The sequence below is a fragment of the Tachypleus tridentatus genome, chromosome 9 (genome assembly GCF_004210375.1).
Source record: "Tachypleus tridentatus isolate NWPU-2018 chromosome 9, ASM421037v1, whole genome shotgun sequence".
Taxonomy (NCBI): domain Eukaryota; kingdom Metazoa; phylum Arthropoda; class Merostomata; order Xiphosura; family Limulidae; genus Tachypleus; species Tachypleus tridentatus.
In genome coordinates, this window is record NC_134833.1 from 126,695,554 (window position 1) to 126,718,592 (window position 23,039).

The 23,039-nt window shown below is 30.3% G+C and overlaps 1 protein-coding gene across 3 annotated transcripts in view; it reads right to left on the reverse strand.

The window, feature by feature from the left end:
- Window positions 1-263: 263 nt before the first annotated feature.
- LOC143226316 (uncharacterized) overlaps window positions 264-23,039 on the reverse strand; it is a 33,549-nt gene continuing 10,773 nt past the window's right edge. For all 3 annotated transcript variants that reach the window (XM_076457117.1, XM_076457115.1, XM_076457116.1), the window contains exons 3-12: window positions 22,369-22,553; window positions 21,325-21,459; window positions 18,391-18,496; window positions 17,843-17,954; window positions 16,413-16,600; window positions 15,765-15,889; window positions 13,281-13,365; window positions 10,758-10,838; window positions 9,131-9,255; window positions 264-6,652 (exon numbers count right to left, since the gene is read on the reverse strand). In XM_076457117.1, coding sequence (XP_076313232.1) covers window positions 6,509-6,652; window positions 9,131-9,255; window positions 10,758-10,838; window positions 13,281-13,365; window positions 15,765-15,889; window positions 16,413-16,600; window positions 17,843-17,954; window positions 18,391-18,496; window positions 21,325-21,459; window positions 22,369-22,533 — 1,266 coding nt within the window. In that variant the 5' untranslated portion in view covers window positions 22,534-22,553 and the 3' untranslated portion in view covers window positions 264-6,508. The remainder of the gene's footprint in view (window positions 6,653-9,130; window positions 9,256-10,757; window positions 10,839-13,280; window positions 13,366-15,764; window positions 15,890-16,412; window positions 16,601-17,842; window positions 17,955-18,390; window positions 18,497-21,324; window positions 21,460-22,368; window positions 22,554-23,039) is intronic.

The window sequence follows — 23,039 nt, forward strand, 5'->3', positions numbered from 1 at the left end:
AAGTAATTTTAATACAGCAAGTATTTCCTCAATCAAGTGCCATGCTCAGTAATGTTTTGTACAGTCTACGAGGTTAACAGTTCATTTTCAAATTATCTTGTTTGTGGTGATGTGAAGAAAAATGTTACAAAATCACCAGCAGAGAAACAAGGGGTAAACCCTTGCTGTAGGTTTTAAATAGGAATACTTATCATCCGAGTACGACTCTTTTTACATTCAAGGTATGTTTAAATAATGAACGTCAACACTGCTGCAACAGCTTATTTCAGACAAACCTTTTTATTTCATCATCTTACATTGCTTAGTGTGAAAATGATTCTTCTAATTTATGCTACCAACATTCCATTTTTCTAAGAAAAAACAACTGTTAAGAAATAAACGAGTCTTCCTCACACAAAGCTTTAGTTTTGTATAAAAAAATCTATACGAAAGAAAAACTTATGAACCAAGGAAAACTGCACGAGTTAATCATGTATTATTTTAGTCTATAAAAAAGCTCGGTAACCATTACAACCAAACTTAAAAGTGAGCTTAAACTACAATCAAATGCTAGAACACTAGGGTGATATTCAAGTTAAAGACAAAAATAAGTTATTTAGATATTGACTAATTTTGTTACTTACAACACAAGTTTTATATCTATAAAATTCAAAATTGAGTAAGTAGCACTTTATTACTTTGGCATTTCAAATTTTAATATCTGCATCAGTCTGTCAATCAACAAACTAAAAGCTTACCAAAAGAATTTAAAACAAAATGAAATATCCATATTGTTTTTATGGCATCATTGAGCAATGCCCGTTTAGAAAGGTGTTTGCAATTTAATAAAAATAAAAAATGCAAGTCTTCCACTCCACCAGTGATTACCTTTAACAATGAAATTTCAACGAGCAATAAAAGTAATACGACGTATAACACTTCAATAAAACTATCACTACTGCAAAGTTTAGGATGAAAACATTACAGTGCACTTCTGTGCGAGTACGAAAATTCAAGTAATAACTTTACATACCGTATTCACAGATTATGAAAAAAAAACGTTTGAAACTATGTAATAACTATAGTGATAATTACTTCAGAAAAAAAATTAAATTTCCATTAACCAAGATAAACCTTACATTCACACCTATGAATCTTCTGCCTTTGAACCTAAATCTCAAACTTGTATTTTCAAGCTTTATCAGTGTAAATACACCTACTTTACCCCCTTTTATTCAAGTATGAGAGAATATACAATCTTGCAGATAAAACTTCTATACTACAGTAAAACAAGATAATTAACTTTCATGATGACACACACACACACACACACACACAAAATCGATTGTTATTTATGCAATCCATAGTAAGACATTACTAGGATTAACCTGTCACAAATGGAAGTCAGTGAGCCACAAGTATGTTGATGTGAATATTTCAACATTATTGAAGATGGCATAATACAAGTACCACATATAACAATATATCAACTGATGTTTATAGGTACACACCATTCAGCTGTTTTTTCTCCTCTGAAATAAAAATGTTCATGCAGTAATATTTGTGCTGACAGAATGACAAGATGGCTAAAAAACTGAAAAACCTTTTGAAACAATTTCTTATTTAATATTTTTAACTTATAACAACTGCTGGGAAAAGGAATTTTAGGTAATGTTTAATAAAATGAAAATATGTATTAACAGAAAATCTCATGATTAAAAATGAGAAGTTATTCTAAAGCTATTTTTAATAACAAAAGTAAAGTATTTGAACCTGTTTCTAGAAATATATCCAGCTAATTTATCGTGCACATGAACTTTACCAATTTAAATGGTGATTAGTTATAATACTAAAGCAAGTTTTAACTGATCTAAACAAATTTTCTTACTAGAAGAACAGACATTTTAAATGTAGGAAAACCATCTTTTAATTTAAGCATATTACACATGCATGTTCTGCTGCATTTTATTAATTTATTTTGCAGTAATATAGAATGGGTTATAAAATTCTACATTTAATAAACACGTTTGTGTATACAAATGAAAACAACTAAACATTTTTTATTTAGTATGCATTAGGAATGCAATATCAATAGTGTACCACAAACTTTTTAAAAAACTTGTGTGCATGTGTTCCAAATATATTTGACTCTTCTCTACACTTCTTAAATTCAGTGTGTTAGCATATTTACATTTCCCCAGAAGATCAACTGTAGTTACAACAATTCTCTATGTTACTACTAGTAATGAGTATCTTTCAGAATTGTAACTAGCTGCAGTAATAATTTTTCTATAATTTCGACCAAGGAGAAGACTTTCTTTATCATTTGCACATTTTCCAAGATTGACTCAATAAATGCCTGGGGATGGAAGGTTTTTGGTTGAAGTACAAAGCTACATAATGGGTTATCTGTGCTCTGCTAACCCCAAGTATAATACCCAGTTTTTAGGGTTGGAAGTCTGCAGATATACCATTGTGCCACTGGGGACAGAGTACAAAGTTTCATTACAACATTTTAAGACAAGAAGAACTGAAGTTTTCATTTTGGAGCACTTTAAAACACTACCTTCCTAGCAAGCCAAGCAATCTCTGGGGCCCCACTTATTTTTATCCTGTGTGGATGCAGCTACATTTCTGGTCTACTGCCACTTAAGAGCCATTGCCTATTCCTGATAAACTTGAGTAAAAACCATATAGCCATAAGACTACCATCTGAGGTTATTGTTGGAGGCACAAGAAAATAAAATGATAAAACACTTGTATCATTATCATAAAAACATGAAATGTATTAACTTCCAAAATATATTACTACATGTAGTAGCAGCTAATGTTTAGATATCTTATACTTATAACAAGAAATTAGTTATCTATCCTGCTATGTGGAGCACTGACGACTAAAAAACAAACATGACTAGTCACACCTGTACTCTGGATATTTTAGGATAATATGTGGCTCACAGTGTATAATGTTAACAAAATTACCATTGTAATTAATGACATTCAATAATTATATGCCACATTTAAGTGCATATCTTGTGTCTAAGCTATATTACACTAGATTGTTTTCATACGTGTTCATTCATATAAGTTACATAACATGGACTTGGTTGCTTACAATGAAAGTGACATTAAAATCCAATTCCTCAGTGAACAACAAAGCCCAGACGTAACCACAGTTTTTAGTCTTAAATTGACTAGACAACATTAAGTTGAGAAGACAGCCTAAATATTGTTAAAGCAATTTTCAAACAACCTCATTTACATTTCAATAGCAACCAAGTGGATAAAGTTGAAACAAATAAAGACTTAAGGTTGAATGGAGAACCATACAAGTTAAAACTGACAGTTATGAGACAATTTAAATAAAAATAACAGTATAATAAAAATTTATATGTACTTGTAGCTACAAACTTAGAGGAAAATAAAAGCCAGCAAATCATGTAAGAAATTTTGACACTCCAGAAAACAGAATGACTAATTAACCAGATTAGACTTAAACTGAGATTACACTTGCATGTTAAAATAGTCATATGAAACTAAAGCTTAGTCTAATGGAAACTTTTCTTTTTAGATCAAGATTTCTGTATTAATAACAAATTTTTAAAGTCCACCAGTGTCAAATGCTTGCACAGCCCATTAAGCTAGGTGGAAAAGGTTTGTAAACCACCTGTAAATATACATATTATGAACAAACATTTAGGACTGAGAAATAAAATGAAACATTGGACAAACATGTAGCAATTCAGTGCTACTTACCATATATATAATAGAATTCCAGAAAGTATAGAAACGTTTACAACATACCACACACAAGTTCCCATTTCAGATACTACAAAATGTGACTGTATAGTGAAGTAACAAAAAGCATGAAACTTGTACCAATTGTTGGAGCTGCCACTACTGACAGAGTATACAAGATAAATAAACATTTCACCATATTTTTTCCATGTACACATACAGGAAACAAATAATGAAATACTTTATTCATGGAGTAAATACTATTTTATTTTTACTTCTCATTCAAAATATATTTGAAGCACACATAACATCAAAACATCTATGAATAAAATGGGAAGAACAATGTTAATGTTTCAAGACATTCCCACTACGTGTGTATAGAAACTTTATGTGAAACACAAAAATATTTCTGTATTTTTGCAGTCTGTGCAAACTTCAAAATTGTTGACGTGCAAATCTAAACACTGATAGGAACAAAGTTTTCACTTATGAACTAAGTTCATAGCAACTTATGAACACGCAATGAATTAATAACCATCACCGATTTTAGATATCTAAACAAACAGAACTGATATCTTTAACCTATGTACTTTTTTCCCCATGTATTACTTATCTGTGAATTTGCAGGCACAATACATAATAATATATCACTATTTTTCTTTCTCCATTAGAACAATTTATGCAAAAATCAGATTTGGCACAGATCAGTAAAATGTTCTGGTCATGTGGCAACGTTTTCCAACAAAACCTACGATTCGAGCAGTTTTTGCTGCAGTTTAATTTTCCTATTATCTTTCCAAATATGTACACAATCATCTATCAATCCAAAAAAAGAAGTGGAACTTCACAATTTTTTTAGTTGTTTTCAGAAGTCCAAATCTAACTTCATTTTGGAAGCTAAATGATCATGGAATATAAAGAATTTCTCAATTCTTTCTGATAAAGTGTTTTACTCCGTAACTCTGGACCCCCCTTTAAACTAAAATTTACTCAAACATGATACAATTACTTGAATCTACAAAGTAAACAAAAAACAGTACACCTATTATGTTAAGTATTCTGAGGTAACAGTTTCTGCCAACATTTAACTTATTTCAATAAACCATGAACTAAGTACCATATAACTAAAAGCTACCAAATAAACCCTTTACCTATAAGAAAAAAAAAAGTGAAAGAAACAATGACAAAGTGGGTCTTCAAATTCTTGAAGATTAATTGCTGCTTAAAAAAAAATTAAATAATTTGCATGGAAATTCCTACTAAAGTTATCATTTGTTTGAAGATCATCATTATAAACAATGACAAATCTTCAAAACCAAATTAAACACTACACGAAACCCTGTAATAATGTGCTTAGTAATGCATTAACACATGCACTACATTATACAAGCAACAAATACAGAACACTAGAATCATCATACTAGCATACATACACATAGGTTCTGCCTATTTATTCAGGCAACTTACTATTATTTCCATGCCACCAAATGTTACTTATTAGATTCAATACTTGTAGAGCACATTAATTCCTAATTTACCAATATACCTAACTGAAAAAATATATTCATACAAGATCCAATTTTGTGAGAAAATTTTGTTTCATCATGATTTGGACATATGCTTGATCTTTTAAATATGAAAGATATACAGGTTGTTCTACAAAGCACATAAAGTGTTACAAGAATATAAAGGTATTCTCACTTTGAATACAATATTGGACAAAAATAGGTTATATTAGGAAAATGTCAGTAAATACTTATTGTTTACAGGCTTTAAAAAGAAGGAATTTTGTCAAAAAAAACTTATTTCATAAAACTTGGAAGTCTCAAATATTTGGGTAACAAATTCTAGGATTACCTGTATATGGTCTTAAAAAACAACTTACTGCATATTATCACAATTTCAATAACACCTTTTAGGATGTTCTTACTTCATTAAATAGGGTTTGAACAACTTAATTAATAAAATCTCCTTGATGCATAGACTTCTTCACTGTTACACTGTCAAAATCCTGAACAAATCACTTAACATGTCACAGCAGTGAGAATAATGCATTTTATATGCAGGAACATGTAAATCACTTGAATGATAAGAAGTGATGTAATATTAATATGAAAGTAAGAAGTGATTTGTTCACAATTTTGTAAAGATATAAATAAAGAATTACAAGTATCAAGGAGACTACGTACTTAAAACTTAATGAAGAAGGATCATCCGTGAATTTATTATTAAAGTGTACAAAAAAATGAAACAAATATACTTAGCAATTACTAAGTAAGTTGAAAAAATAACTAGATTTCCATATTTGTGTGTAGAAACAGTAAATACTACCTAAATATTCAAAAAATATCCCCAATAACATTTTTTTCAGAACGTAGACTTTCACGTTTTATTTTTTTGACCAATACATGCCACTTGATAAATGGAAATGTACATTTCAAAACAATTTAACTCATTTTCTCACAAGTATAACTATGTTCAGTAGGGTACTTCATTTTACCTCACCACACCCAATGCATTAAAAGGTTATTTATTTCTCAACTTAATACCCAGCAGCATTTCATTTTATATTCAACTTCCAAGCCTGATCAACACCTCTGAGCTGATACCATCTTACACAGAAGAACAAACTATTAAAGCAACTTTGCAATTTAAGAAAAACTTATTTGCCAACATTTGCCTTTCATATTTCTTTGAAACTGGAAGTAATGCCTAGATGAACTTAAGTTATGATTTGGGATCACATTCCACTTGCAGTTAAACTGAGATTCAGACCTCTATCAAAGTGCTTTCATATTGGCCGAGACTTTACAAGTTCACCAGTGTTCAGTCGTCTCTTTGGAAGATCACCAAACATTTCTGTACCATCATGAACACTCATTGCTAGAGCCTTAATGCTGGCTACCATTTGTTCAGGATCATCAGGGGCTGGAAACTGAAACAAAATAATGCTTTCACTTTTGTTTCATGCATTGTTAGTATTCTTTCTAATCCAAAGACTCAAGTCTGTTATGGTAACAATAATAAAGAATGTTAACTTGCTATTTAAAAATCACAAAGGGGTTTGATCAGTGTATAAAATAATGCATCAGATGTCTCCTCTTGGGAATAAGAACTGTCAATAAAAACTAAAAAAGCAGCACTTAATTTTTACCTTTTGGGTATGTTATTGTTTTCTGTTTAATGAAACTAAAGTAGTGAAAAAGCATTTTACTAATCACCATAAATAACTTCCAAAATTAATAAAACTCAAAAATGAATTCAAAACAAAACAAACAAAATACATTTAAGTCTTGTAGTTTTTGTACCACAACACAAAAATTGACATTTTTTTATAGTAGGATTCAGTTTCAAAAGATAGTAAAGCTTAAATAACAATAGTAATAAATAATTTAATTTGGTAAAAAGCACAAATGTTTTATTTTCAATGTTACGACAGGCTGACAACACTTTAAAATAGTTTAAGATGAATATGACATCAATAAATTATATAACTAGTAATGTCATGCAAGTAGAAATCTGAAATTAATTAGATTGAGTGACACTATGTTGCTAGTCACCTAAGCTTCCACAGTAAAAGGATAATATAGTGTCAATAAGGCACATCTTGAGGTATGGTAAGAAGATAGAAGTTTCATGTGTGTGCATGTGCTTAAAAACATGTGCTGGGGTACTGATTTCAGATACTAGACTGCCACTATTCTTGTCTCAACAGTTGTAAAATATCTTCTATAATATGACAAACATTTTCATATTTGATTTAAACTAAAAGCAGCAAGTAGTAAAAACATATTGCTGGATTAAAATGTGGCATGTATATTAACTTTTGTTTTTAATTTTAATGATGCGTCTCCCTCTACAGGTACAATATTAAAATTAATGATAGGACTTAGCTTGTGGGAAACTTAAAATGTGGCAATGGAACAGCAATCTAAGATGATGCCTCTGTGTTACTGACTCAGGTTCAAATCCCACTTTAGATGGTGTCTTATTTATAATAAGTTTTAAAATAATAAACAAAACAAAGTTTTATTTACGTTTTACATGTTGATGCTTGTTCCAACTGAAACAAAATGAATCAAGTTTTCCTTGTTTTTTTTGTAATAAATCTTTTTACATCACATCATTACTGTTGAATATACAAGACCGTTACATTTAACAGTTACTATTTAATTATTATTTAGTTTTCATAATACAAATCATAGCTAATAATCTATTTGAATAGGGTACAAGTGTAAAGTCCTTAATTTTATAAGGCAATACTTTAAAAAATCCTGAATCTTCCTTCTTGTGAGAAATTCACATTTTCTTTAAGCATTCTCCCTTCATTTCATACACCATCCCCTCCTCTTCAATAAGTACAAAGTTCAACAAAATCTTTAATGGCTTTGTGATGAAGCAAGATTGAAGTCTATAAAAATTAGATGCAGAATCAGACCAATCTTGCCACACCCACCCATTACATCCTTTCCTTCAGGATTTGTTACTACTTCTCTTATATTTCATTCTATATTATGTATAACCTATAGAGAGCCCAGTTTCTCATTTGTTCATTTATTAAATGATATTTTCTTGGATGAAGAATTGTAAATTTCTCTCTTAGTACAAGATTTGTTCCCATGGGAAGGATAACAACTAGCTTGTATTAATTTATAATGGCTCTTGCAACACAGAAAAATTGACACATCTGTGACACTGCCTGCCTTTTGCATGTTATTACTGCATTCTTTGGTGCATTACTTAAATAAAAATTATTTAGTGTATTACTACCATTAGTATATTAAAAAACAAAAGCAGAAGACACAGGTAAGAACTTTATTTCTTGTGTATAATAGTGACTTAAAATGTTATAATCATAGACTGTATTGTAATAATAGAGTAGGAAACAGTAACTTGTCTTGTCAGTTGGATTCTAAAGGAACTGAACAAACTTAACCTTTGTGGACATTTGATGTAAAAGAATATTATTTATAGCTCTGTATACAATTGCAATAACCCACAGAGTAAAGTAAATGAATTTATCACTAATTGTATTGTCATAAGAGAGTAGAATTTGATAATGTCTTTTCAGAAGGTGTTAAAGTAATTAAACCCACCTAAATACAACTGTGATAGTATAAAAGATTTTTGTATATACATTTTACTTGTTTTCAGAGTGAGCAAGTGTTTATATATAACACTTTTTTTTTTTTAACAAGTAGATTATGTGCTGTCTGTTTATTGTTCAAACTTATTGGCAACATGTCACAGACACCTACTAATGGTCCCTATAAAAACCTAACAACTTGTGTTTGCATTTTTATATAACTGGACTTTATATATCATCTTTATGCGGTTGATCCTTTATTCTAATGTGGCTGATTTTGTAACAGAAAAATACTTTGACGAGGTTAGGTACAAGACTGGATCCTACCTTCTCTTCTTCATCAGACCCACTTGAGTGATTAGCAACTGACCAAACAGGCATACTGATTGGCAGAGAAGTTGCAAACTTATTATTGGTAAACAATGCACTGGCTTCATCGTAAACACTGCTGTCTGTAAATAATGTGGAAATAAAAAGTATATCAAACACTTGTTTGTTCTTGACATGAAGCTTTCACGCAAGCTCAAAATGAATTCAATGAAAACTTAAGTTGTTATATTTCAGTGCCTAAAAAGTCAAATCATAATTCACATATTACAAACACCTTGCAATTAAACACTAGCCTGTTATTCATTAACAAAAACTGCCAAAAGAAATACAAATTACACTTACTAGCTGGAGTACCAATACCCTGGAAATAAGTTATGCAAGTTCGTGATTAGTGAAAAGTTACCCTTAGGACATGAAAAAAAGTTATTTCCTTTATATGTAATATAAAAAATAATAATCTTAAAACAGCAAAACACAAAATGTGAAACCATAAATTTGAATGTACCTCCTCTTGGATCCAACAACCCTTTATGCCAAATTTGGTGAAGATCCATAAATAGGGACAAAGTAGTGGTAAAACAACCCTGTAGAAACACTTGTACAAACTGCAAAATTGAAAATTTATGTATTTCTCCATGGACCTGATAAACCTTCATACCAATTTTAGTGAAGATCCATCCACACCTTTCAAAGTATTTACATGGACATGCAACAGACAGTACTATTATATTTATACAGATGGCACTACTGTATTAATCCAATGTGACATATAAATGATGTCATATCTACACCCTGAGGATGGAGAATAATTGTTATCTGCGACAGAAAACAGAGGCAAAACTGGAAAATCATGACCCCTATTGCAAATCTACATGCACACAGGATAAGAAGTTTGCAAAATTGGGGGTTTCACATCATGTAATAAAAACGTTTTCCAGTATCATTCAAGCAAGAGTTCCATTAAAATATGATGTATAAAACATACCACTTTCATTCCATTATTACCCGATATGGTTTGTTACTGGAGTTCCAAATAAATCCCAGTAACTTTCTGGCCTTTGAATTATTCATTCCCATGTAGGTTGCACACAAGTATAATTTCTTTATAAACACTATAAAGTTATCAATTACGTTTATTTAACCAATTGGTATTCCAGTTATAAGAGTAGAACTGATATCACCTGCAGTTTATACAGCAGCCTCACACTGCCACTACTGGAGGTAAACATTGTGCCTTCATCATCAGTTATATTAAATGGCATAATAAATCACTTTGTGACCCTTAATTACCCGTCTCTCTCTCTCTCTCAGCACTTGCTGTAAGAAAATAGGGCATTAATTACTTTGTAGCACTTAACCCTGTGACTGCTTTAAATGTGTATGGAAATTTTGCAAACTGTGCACTATGTTCATCAACTGTGTACAGAAAATCAGCAGCCAGTGATGAATAATCTGTCTCCCCATCATCATCAGTTATATAAGAGTACATTAACAATTTTGTAATGCTTACTATCAGTTAGTTATTTGTCATCAGTCATATAAAAGAGTATATAAACAGCTTTATAACACTATCAGTGACTCCACCTGTTGTACAAAAGTACATTAATAACTTAGTAACACTTACCATCAGTATCTCCCTCATCATCAGTTGTATAAAATGGGGCAGTATCTTCTTCCATGTCCACACCATCTATATCAAACATCGCTGCCAAAAACAATTTAACTCAAGTTGTATTACAGCAAATTCTACAATATTTTTTCAAATCCTATTTATATAGAACATATTTGGTTGAGGGTTTACAACTTTAAATCAAATGTTCAAAAACTTTATATACTTATAAATACTGAAATAAGAAAATTTTACTTCTGATCATTAAAGTGGAACTTTGACATTTAATCTGTTAATTTCTGTGATACCAGATTCTAGATAAATCACCGTAAATACACATATCCTTTTACCTTGCAGTTTTATGATGTTTAATAAAACACACATTAAGATAAATGTATACCTTTTGATTTTTCACTTCAAAACTTAATACCTTCACTTAATGCAAAAACAATTAAACTTAACTTTCCCAACTTTTAACAGTTTCTCTAGCATACTTCTAAACTTGTTTAATAATGCAAATTTGTTGGACCAGAAATAGATTTATGCAAGTTATAAAATGCCCACATACATTACATCCATAAGTCAACTACGTAACTTTATGCTTTTAACTCTTAAATGTCTTGACAACACCGGTATCTTCAATATGAATTTACTATAAACAAGTTCTTGATACACATGCACCATTACTTCAATATTGTCTGTATAGAGGTAATATTAATGACATTAACATCATCTTTGCTTGGATTGTGGAATAATTACTTTTTTTTCTGGTTGCTGAAGAAAGTTTCAAAACAACTGGATGCAAGATTTCAGGCAACATTGGAGCTGACTTCTAATAAGGCCATTATTATACTTTTAAGTTTAAGAAGCAGTATAAAACTGCAATTTTTATATATTATAAACAACTTAATGGCTCTTTTGAATGATAAACTTTCTTTCAAATTCTTAAGTTGTTTCTTTCATTTTGTTCCATCTGAAGCGAGTGGAATGAAAAGTTTTAATTCAAGAAAAAAACATGGAATTTGTGGTATTCTTAGTACTTCACATGAAAAATTAGTCCAGATAATTTCTTATTTTTGCATCAACCTGTTTCACGTATATATATATATATACTGCTGCAATAATTTTTTTTTAAAGTTCAATCTCTTTTCTATATTGTTAACTTGTATTTTTACATACCTAATTCCTTACTTGAATTACAAAGAGTTATAAAAGCATTGTGTGTCTTAATGAATTTCAAGTTTAAGAAACAAATATACAATCAGGTAGCATTAGTAATCTTTACAATGTGTAGTTGTATATACAGATCTACTTCCAAGCTTCAGTATTATGGAAGTCATGAAATTTTGTCAAAATGGAAACAGATAGGGGCTCACCTTGACATTTACCTGGGGCTAAAGATGTCACTGTTCATAAATGTTATGATTTGATACTTGCATAACAAGTTGTAGAGCTGAGCAAATTAATCCATTAATAAAAATTTAGATTTTATCAGCTGTCATGAAAATAAAAGACTAATGGAAATTAGGGTTCAGGATAATTACTGTTAAGGAAAAAGCTACTAAGTAATTACCACTACTTTTAAGTGCTGACTACAGCAAAGACATTTTTTATTGCTTGTAGATAAAAGGGTTGAAGGAACAATGCACTAATGAATAATTGGGATTGCTGGCTCATTGATTAACAAATACCACTAATCACTAAGTTCTAATAAGTGGGCAGAGAAAACTAAGTCATATTGTGCAGCAAACGTTCAAAATTGACTATAAGCTAATCACTACTACCGAGAGGGAGACAATCAAAGCTACTGATACATAGTTTAAAAAATTATTTTGGCCAAACACAGAAGAGTTTGAAAAATGCAAGTTTTCTTTATAATCTGTGATAAAGAAACTGCTACTCAATGATATTACTATATAATGAATTATACCATATCTCAAAGAAAACTAGTAAAATTATTAAAGACCCAGAATACACAAGTCAGTAATGTTTAATATTAAACCAACTTTAATTGTTTATATTTTTGAAACCTTTGAGACATATGCATTGTTGAATACTATCTTTAAATCTGAAATCATCCTAATATTTACAATAATATGCACAAAACAAAATTCCCTATACAATAAAAACTTGATATATTAAAGAATAAAGTAGTGAAAAAAACAATCAGATAAACAAAAAATAATGCATCTTGTTAATTTGGATGAAATGATAAATATAAAAACAGAGCAATTTTACTACTGCTTTTCAATGATAGTGTAAATTACTGTATCTTAAAATGTTTTTTTTTTCTTGAAATAAACTTTTTTCTGTTAATAATTTTTACCATAAACAATTATATTAATAAAATTAACTGCTGCTTGAAAGTCCTTTACTTTGGACTCAGTCTAACGATGCACTTAACATATTTATCCAATCTTCTACCTTTTGTTTAAATAATTAATTGCAATTTAAAGTTTACCTTTAATTAAACTATCCTTTCTGATACTGAAAGTACTACTAGTAAGTATTCAGTTTTAAAACAAATGACTTTCTTACTGTTCGTATCGACACTTTTGGCCATTCTGGAAGGCTGCATGTGTTTCTTTCTAAAACGATTCACATTTCGACCATGCATTGGTTTCTGAAACAGCATACATGTATTTCCCATTTGTTTTATTTGTTACTTTCTCAGCACAAAAGAAACAGTAAACTAGCTAAAACTAAACTAACATTTGAAGCTGTTAATATAAACACTAGTACTATTACCTTGTAAAACATTTCATCAATGCTTAAAATATCAACCTTTCTAAGTGTGGATTTCCATTTGACAATTCCTGTTGAAGGGATCAAAATGTTATCCATAGCAGTGGTACAACTACAAAAGATGCCCCATTCTCTACATAAAATGTAATTCAGACTCCTACATTTATTCCCTGTGTTGGATATTACCAAGTTCATTAGGCCCTTTGGGCTCCCTTACAATTGTGAGGACATACTTATACCATTGATCAGTAGTTATAGCAAGATGACAAGCAGAGTATAGTTTTATGTTCACAATTGAAAGTATTGGAAGCTGTTGTAATCTTTTGATTTAAGCAATTATACAAAATGTGCAAAAGATAAAATCTTTAAAATCTTATACAATTACAGTTTACCATTTCTGTAGATATACATGTATCTAAAGGCAGAGAAATGTGTATATCCATATAGCAAGCCTGAATTCTGTAAACTTCCAAAAGAATTCTACATCCCATTTTTTTTTAAATATATTTACATTGTAAAATCGTAAGAACAATTATTTTTCTTGTGGTTTATTACTGATTTGCAAACTTTTGTTTGTTGAATTTTGGGCAAAACTATTTGACGATCATCATACTAACTATCAAGACAACTAGATAAATCAGCACTGTCCACTATCAACTGACTATTTGAAATTTTCACCAATGAATAATAGGATGACTATCACATTATTACAACCATGTGACTGAAGGGCTAGAATGTTTGGTACAGGATTCAAACACAAACTTAAGTATACAACATATTCTACCTTACAAAACTGTCACATTTTCATTTTGATATAAAGAATAAAATATGCCTTAAACATATCTTTTTCCTTAATCTACTCTATGCTGGCTGCCAGTAATACAACTGATAGCAAACTAAATTACTTGATGTGGTCATGATATTTTATAAAGGTGGATTCTATCAGTTATAACTTCAAATAATTTAAACATTAACTTATTTACTACCAGTTACAAATATGAAAGAATACAAACACTGAAATTAATCACACTTTAGGAGAACATGTTCAACATCACATTTTGTCAACTTTCCACAGACTGATCATTCTTAATCTGATACTCATGATTGCACATTACAATTCTCATTGTAAGAAGCTTCTCCAAAGGACAGTAAGTCCAGTCTGAAATACCTTGACAAACTTTCCACAGATTTTATATTTTGCAGGGATACTTTCAAGGTTGCATCAAGAGACTTGACAAGCATGTCTTTCATTGAAACTTCTAATCAACTTTCTCACCAAAACAGCCATTGATTTAAAAGTATGGCTGAAAATGTATAAACATTTGGATTTTAAGCCTCCAATTTAAAAGCCTTGTATTAGAACATTTACCCAGCTTCACTACAATGCCTTTTTGGGTTAGAAGGTTCTGTTTTGTAATAACCATAACCTGTGTTGTTCTGGAGCAAGGTGAAATTTGTCATCCCAAATGTTCTTCTGCAAAAGTTTTCCAATTTCCAGGAGACCACTGAAGGATGTTTTTGTTGAAATGTGTTCTTTGATTCTGCATCAGTTTAAAAATCAACATATGAACATTTCCCCTGAAAACTCTTTTTTATATTCCATTAAATCCATGACAACACTGCATTGTCATATTTTTTTGTAAAACAAGTTGTAAGGAAAGAATACCTAAATATTGTAAATAATTTATGTTTCATAGTAACTTTACAACAAAAAATAAGTTAACTTATTTGTGTGCACTTTTTGTGTACAGACTTTAACAGTAATATTCAATATATACAAGTATCTGAAGTCTAATGTTTGTTGTTAAGTACAAAGTTACATAATGAGCTATCTGTGCTAGGCCAACAATGGATACTGAAATTTGGTTTTTATATTATAAGCCTTCACACTTACTGCTGAGCCACTTGGGGACAGAGTTCGAGTCATTAAAATATTTTCTAATTGCATACTATGCTTTTTAAATCTAAGGTTATTTAACATTTCCACAGAATAAAATTTCTGTATAAAACAATTTTCAGAAATGAATTAACAGATTCTAATAAATAAATGTTACATTATAACAAATCAACTTAAAATATTCTCAAGTTTAAAATTGTTGAAAAGAGTTTGAATTTCTATTCTTAATTAAAATTTGGTGTGCATGTTTACATTTGCCAAGTGGTTAAAATAACCTTGTTCTCAACAGCACAACTTAATAGTAATTAAGGTTTAATACAAATTTTAGAAGTGCCTGAAATATTAATTTCAGATTTAATGTAATAATAAAAGTTACTGACTGGTAGAGAATAAACTAGTTTTCCCTGATGAAGAGCCTGGGAAACTTTAATGGTTGCCTGGGGAAACTCATCTCTGCTTTCTCCTTGACCAGCCATTCCATCTCCTGAAGAAAACTCATCAAATTCTGGAAGACAAACACCACAGAATGAGAAACTATGTAATTTACAGTGCACCACTCTCAAAAATTAATGTTAAAAAATTAAGAAGGTGCATATTTTAAGATTTCTTAACAGTTGAAAAAAATTGCTGCTTGTAAAGATTAGCCTTTAAATTGCAACTTTAAACATTTTAAAATGATACTTAAAGTGGTTGATTAAAATTACATGTTTAATGAAACTTAAATTTTAACTATGCAACTTAGAATAAAAAAACTGATGCCAAACATTAACACTGATTCTAAAACTTCATTTCTTTTTTATATTTACAAGAGAGAGAGAGAAACAGTTATAAAAAAAAAACTATTTGAGGTACAATATTAGATTTCAGCCAATGCTTGGAGGTTAAAAGAACTTAAGTAAGCACTGAGCCACTATGCTTTTTCAATTCTCAATTACTATAAAACTTGTTTGTTTTTCATGTTAGTTTTTACTTTTAAGGAAAGCTTAATTCCAAAAACATGCAATTTGAAATGGCTGAAAACTTGTTACCTGTATCTTGCTCTTCTGTCATGGGTGTAAGCGGTGGTGATAAGGGACTATCAATCATTGCATCAGCCAGTGAATCAGTTACCTGTTTTTCCTGCAAGTCTGCTAACATATACAGCATAACCTGTTTGTCTTCATGTGCTCTGGCTTGTAAGCTAGCAAACTCAATTTGTTGTTGTTCTGTGTACTTCCTAAAAAAGTAAATTCTGAATATCAAGGCAATGAAGAGAACATTCCTAGAGTAATAAACACAAATCACTACTTAATGGTACTAGTATCCTGAGAACCTCTCAGAAATTCACCAAATAACTTTCAGAAAATCCTGTTTACCAAGGAAAACAGAATTTCAGTTGATGGTATCACTGATCAATGTCATTTGTTTCAGTGTCCTCAAAATATAATTATGAGTATAACTTTACACTTACAATTAATAGTTTACTTTTTGATGTAAATTTCACAACTCCATTGTCTGACAATTAGAGTAATGCCTTTGAAAGCAAAAAGCAACTGTACACAGTTCTGCATTCACTTCATTCTTGTAAGCATACTGGAAATTTGATTTTTTTTAACCTTCATTAAAGAAATATCAAATTAGTGAAATTAACTTTAATAGAAAAATTGATGTAATTAAATTAACTTCAGTTTTCCAATTTATTAAGGATATCATACTATAACAGAAATTTTGCTTCGATGATGTTGGAAAAACGTTTTCATTATGCAATGTGCAACTTCCAACTTTCCAAAATTTTGTTATCCTGTGTGAATGTAGATTTGCAATGGGGGGGGGGTCACAATTTTCTGTCATGGAAAATTTTATTTTTCTCCATTTTCAGGCGCAGATATGACATCAAGAATACATCACATGCAGATCTAATGCTCTGGCACCATCTATATAAATATAATAGTACTGTCTGTTGTATAACCATTTAAATACTTTGAAGGTTGTGCACGGATCTTCACCAAAATTGGTATGAAGGTTCATTAGGTTCAGGGGAAAATACAAATTTTCAATTTTGCATTTTATGAATGTTTTTGTGGGCTTTATGTACCACTACTTCACCAATGTTGATGGATCATAACCAAATTTGGCATAAAGGTTTGTTGGGTTCAGGAGATACATTCAAATTTACAGTTTCACATTTTGCATTTTTGCTGTTTTCATGGGTGTTTTGGTTTTATAAAAATTATATATAAAGAAAATTTATGTCCTAAGATAATATTTTATTAATCATGAATTTACATACCTTCCATCCAGGGAATGAGTACCCCAGCTAGTTCTAAATAAAGCATGGTGTAATCCAAACAAACACATCTTCTGAAACCCTTAACTATTGTATGCTATCAGTCTTTATGAATGTAGGTGTTACAAACTTGTGAAAAGCTACAAAACTCAGATAGATCAAACCACTTAGTACTTTAAAGACAGTTCATACCTTATTCTTTCTTGCATTGCTTGTTGCTCTTGTCTCAGGAAACGTGACACCTGTTGTTGCACAACAATCATAGCAGGCTCCAAATGGTTATACTTGACATGATATTCTTCAGCTGAATAAACAGATTGCAGATAATTTTAAGCAAACACAGTGCACTCAAAGTGGCAAATTGAGTGGGTGGATAAGATGTAGTTCATTCCTACAACGTTACATATATTGCTATGTAAATGCCTTCTAGTAAACATCTAAACTAGCCTAACACTTTGTTTCAATGTTAGAATTTTTAGTTGAAATTTAATAAATTTAACAGATTTAAAAAACATTTGCATTAACTTTCAGTTTTTATAATCTCATCTTAAATCTAATTGACAATTTAAAAGTTTCCTATTTAATATATAGTTTCTGTCTAACAATTATATTTTGGACTTTGAGGGGCAAAAAGTATTTGACTAATTTTAACTTCTGGTAATCAGAATATGTTATATTTCCACCATTCGATAAGTGTATATAAAAAAATCAAAACAACATGCAATTCCTCAGGTGCTTACCTGAGGTCTTTTTATCCAGATGGAGAGACCTTGAAGGAAGAATGATCTTAAATAACCTTGAATAATTTTCAGATTTAATTAGAGACGCAACCTGGCTAGACCCTTCCTGAAATAAAAATTTCATTTGATACCAGGGTGCAGACACAGTCATGATAACAAAATTCAAGGACTTCTTGAAGACTAAAACTTCAAAATACTGTTTTTCAAGGACTCCCAATAACAGACATTTATGAAACTTTGACAAATTATCACTTAAAACTAAAAGAATCCAACAATGTATTTAGACAATTTCTTGCAAAGATAAACCATACAAAATAATTGAAATATAACCTCAAACATCTGTAAATTGTAAACAACTTGTTAGGTACCAACCATACAGAACCTAAAATCTGTGTTTACATTAAAAACATGTAACTATTAATACTAATTTGTAAATTTCAAACCTGAAGGTTCAATGCAAATTGAACTTAAAATGTTGATATACGTATTTCTAGAAGAAGGAAAAAACAACAATTATACACAGTAAACAACTTTACTTTAATATCATGGTCCATTTGATTCTCACAAATGAAAAATGCAGAAAAAAACCTTTTCCTTGGAATAGAAAAACTGTACAACTACAAAATACCAGGAAGACATACAGTTTAGTTTTCTTGTTTAAGTATTTTTTTTTACCAGTTCTTTCTCCATTTCTTCCAGTTCCCTTTGTTTTTCTTTGCCAGTTCTCTTTAAAATGTTTTAACTCATTTGTGAAGAAAAGCTTCCTGTTGAATTCAGACTGTCAACAGATTTAACTGTTTTACATCCGTTAACATATTTCATTCTATCTTTAATTTCATTCAACATATATTTCTTCTTTGTTATCATATTTCATTTACTATTTTTGATCTTACAAATAAAGATCATAATGACTTTAGGCACATGAAGCTGAAATGAACAATACTTAAGAGATGGGAACAGCGAGTACTCTTCCAACTGATTTTACACAGTTAGATTATATGCTGAGCTTATCCTGATTCATTATTCATATTTTGAGCTTCTACTTCCTTATTTATAAAGAAATTTCTCTCAATACTTGTTTGTCCATGTGACAAGATAAATAGCAGATTCACAACTTCTAAAAAACTTAGTGTATGCAGTATCCTTCACATACTCACTAACAAAAACAGCCTTAACAGAGATCTTAAACTTTTCATGGAGGGCTATTGAATTATTTTTCCAATAATTTTTCTTCAACATCTTTGCACTTAATACTATTTCCAATACATGCTGATGGGTCACAAGACATATTGCTTGCACACAAATTTTTTTAACCAATAAGAGAATAGCAGACATTCTTCAAGGATCTTTATAAATTAACAAAATCTTTACATTAAAGCCAATATTCAAATGATTTTCCTTTTACTAAAATTCACTTTTTTAAGCTATTTTACTAGAATATTAATATCAATTTGTTTATAGTAGATGTTTTTTTTTCTTGATAAACTTACACAGTTCTGTAAACACAAGAAGTTGCAGAAAGTAGACCATTCTTAATGAATTTCTTCATAATTGTCAGATGAATTCACCCAGATTATCTGAAATGAACCACATCATTGCTACGTGTGATTGGGTAAGCTGTCAAGAAAGGTATAGCATAGAAAAGGAGAAGCTTGAGCTTTGAGAGTGAGTCACTGACAGCTATTGCAATGGTTTTAAAGAACTTGCACCTTGATTCTGGTAAAGACTTGTTTTTACTGCAGTGACATAATTGAATCCATCATCCCAAATTGAGAGCATTAGATTACACAGAGGTTTATTCTCAATACAAACTAAAGAGGCAGTTTTGATGAATCCGAAGCAATTTTTCAGAAGTTCTTCCTCGTAGTTGGTGAATGCTTAAATAAATAATATAAACTTTCTTAATAAAGGAGGAATATTCTAACCAGTAGCAAAAGATCCTGCCCTAAAACTGCTGTGCAAAATGTGAAGCCCACATGATGTAACAGTTATAATGATTGTGTAATAGTCATTAAAAGTTTGTTTTTTTCAGTGTCATAGAATTGCCAGTTTATGTTTGGATCATTCATACTGATATTTAGTATATTTCTGATGTTCAAATCACTCTGAAGTACATTTTCAGTATACTTTAAAACAAATGCTCAGCTGTAGCATATACTGACAAGATATTTTAATACTAACAGCTTACTACTGGCTAACTTCCAACACACACATGCACACAAAATCACAATACAGGTAAATATCCAACAAATTGCACACACGTTACAGTATTTCAATAAATTATATTCCAAAACCAACTACACAGTACTGAATTGTTATTTTGTTTATAGCTTTATAATAATTATTTTAAAGCGATTTTATTCATTAAACTCAAAATTAACGAAAGGTAAAAATTATACAGAATTAAATACAACCTAAACATTTAAAGAAAGCCAAGTTTTAGAAGTGTGTTCCTACTTAGAAGTTCTGGTTCAAAATAGCTGGGTACCAACACATCCATTAAACCTTTCGCTACAGGCTTAGTATAATATACACAAGTTTGCACTGTAACTTTTGATATAAGCATGTGCATTTTCACAAAATCTGGTAGACTTAGTAAAAATTACAGGTTTTTGTAAACAAAAAATTGGGTTTTTATAATTAAATATTTTTACTAAAAATTTTTGTAAAACTACTCTTTTGTTACTAGTCTGAGTGGAAAGTAATTTCATCTTAAGAAAACTATTCTTTGCTCTAAAAATCTCAAGTATTTGTATAATCTCTAAATCTTCCTAAATACACTTTAAATTTTGTTGCGAGTAAGAGACTTTACATTTCATGTTATCTTCTACAGCTATGTGGGATCTGTCACTTGACCATCTGTTTGATAGTAATTCCTCATTGGTTCTTAAGCATTTTTAGTGATAATACGTTAAAAGCAAAATGTGTACTAACCTCCAAGTTCAGATTCACCAGAACCCTCTCTTCACCTTCCTTTCCTTGGAGGGCATGAGTATCCTTCCCACAACAGCTGCACATCCACACTTTCCACTTCCCTACCTGGCGACTTTTACACAACAAGGGTTGTTGCTGCAAACCGAAATATTACTTATACATAAATATAGAGTTTTTTGGGTTTTTTTCAGGCCAACATCTCTATATTATAAAATACTGTTTTATACAACAAACATGTGGATTTGGTTATCACTACTGGATGAAATATAAATGACCACCACACACACACACAGATAGATAGATAGATAGAGACACATTAGAAATAATTTAAATTATCATCATCATCAAAATCAAACATTTTAACAGACATAAAACTTTAGAATTACTAAAAGAACTTAGCATTTTAAATACATTTCTCCAATCTATTTATGCACAAAGTTGTTTGTAGGTCCACAACTGTTAATTTCAGGATTGCCAATACCAGGACCAAATATATATAAATGTTAATTCCACTAATTACTGAAATGAGTGATTCTTGAACATTTGTTGGTTAGTTCTCTCAATGAATGTTGTAACAGGTAAAAACAATAAATATTACCCCTAACACAAAATGTGCAAAGAACACTACAAACCAGTTAGTGTTCCTCCACTAATCATTTTTAAGTAATCAAATACTACAAACTTAACTTGCATTAGTGAAATGATATGCAATTAATACAAGTCTCATCTTATCCACTATGTATAAAACACAAACCTACATTAGCTAAAACTCCTTAACCATAATCAGCTGGGGAATACAAGTGTTAAATCTTAACAGCTTGATGATAGAAACTAATCACCAAATGAAATCTTCATGTAGAAAAGTTAAACTTGTACATATTTTTACTTATACATCTGATTTAATTCCCTTTTAAATGAAAGTTACATTTGAGGTTAAGATTCTTGACTGAATCTAACACCAGGCTTACTTCATTTTTTCATTTATGTAAAATTGTCCTATGATAAATTTATTTCAACTTATTTCAGAATAATATCAATAAATACCTTAGTTATGCCCCCGATATCAAGTATCACCTCTGCTACGTCTGACTGAAAAAACAAATCTTTGGCATTCTCACCAACAATACCAATTGTCTCATTTTCTACTTTTTGTTCAAATTTTCCTTTTGTGTGGACTTGCACATTCAGGCAATTGCAGAAGAAGAACATGACAGTAGCCAACACCCAGCCTGGAACAGAATCAAGAGAAAAGTAACAGTTTAACAATTTCATTAAATTTGTTCTTTACTGCAGACTAAATTAAGCATCTAGGTTACACATCACAAGTTACAAACACTGGATTTTTAAAGTGATTCATATAGCTGTTTTTTGTTTCTTCATAATATAAATAACCAAACAAAAGATAAGTTTAAGATTAATATTTCTTGTATAACTAGGTTTTATATCAACCCACAAGAGTTTAAACATTCATAATTTAGCTTAACTAGAAAAACTATTTTGACCAAGAGGAGAAAAGAAGCTTATACATATTAACATGGTGAACAGAAAAACTGCAGCAACACCACATATCAGTTAATGTGACTGCAATTTCAGGAATGCACAGATTAAAAAAAAGTTAATATTTTGATGAAAGAAAAAACAATAATGTTAACAAAATTTTAAAACAAGTTTTTTTTACTGTTAGTGAAGATCTTACTGAAGGTTACACTTGCCAG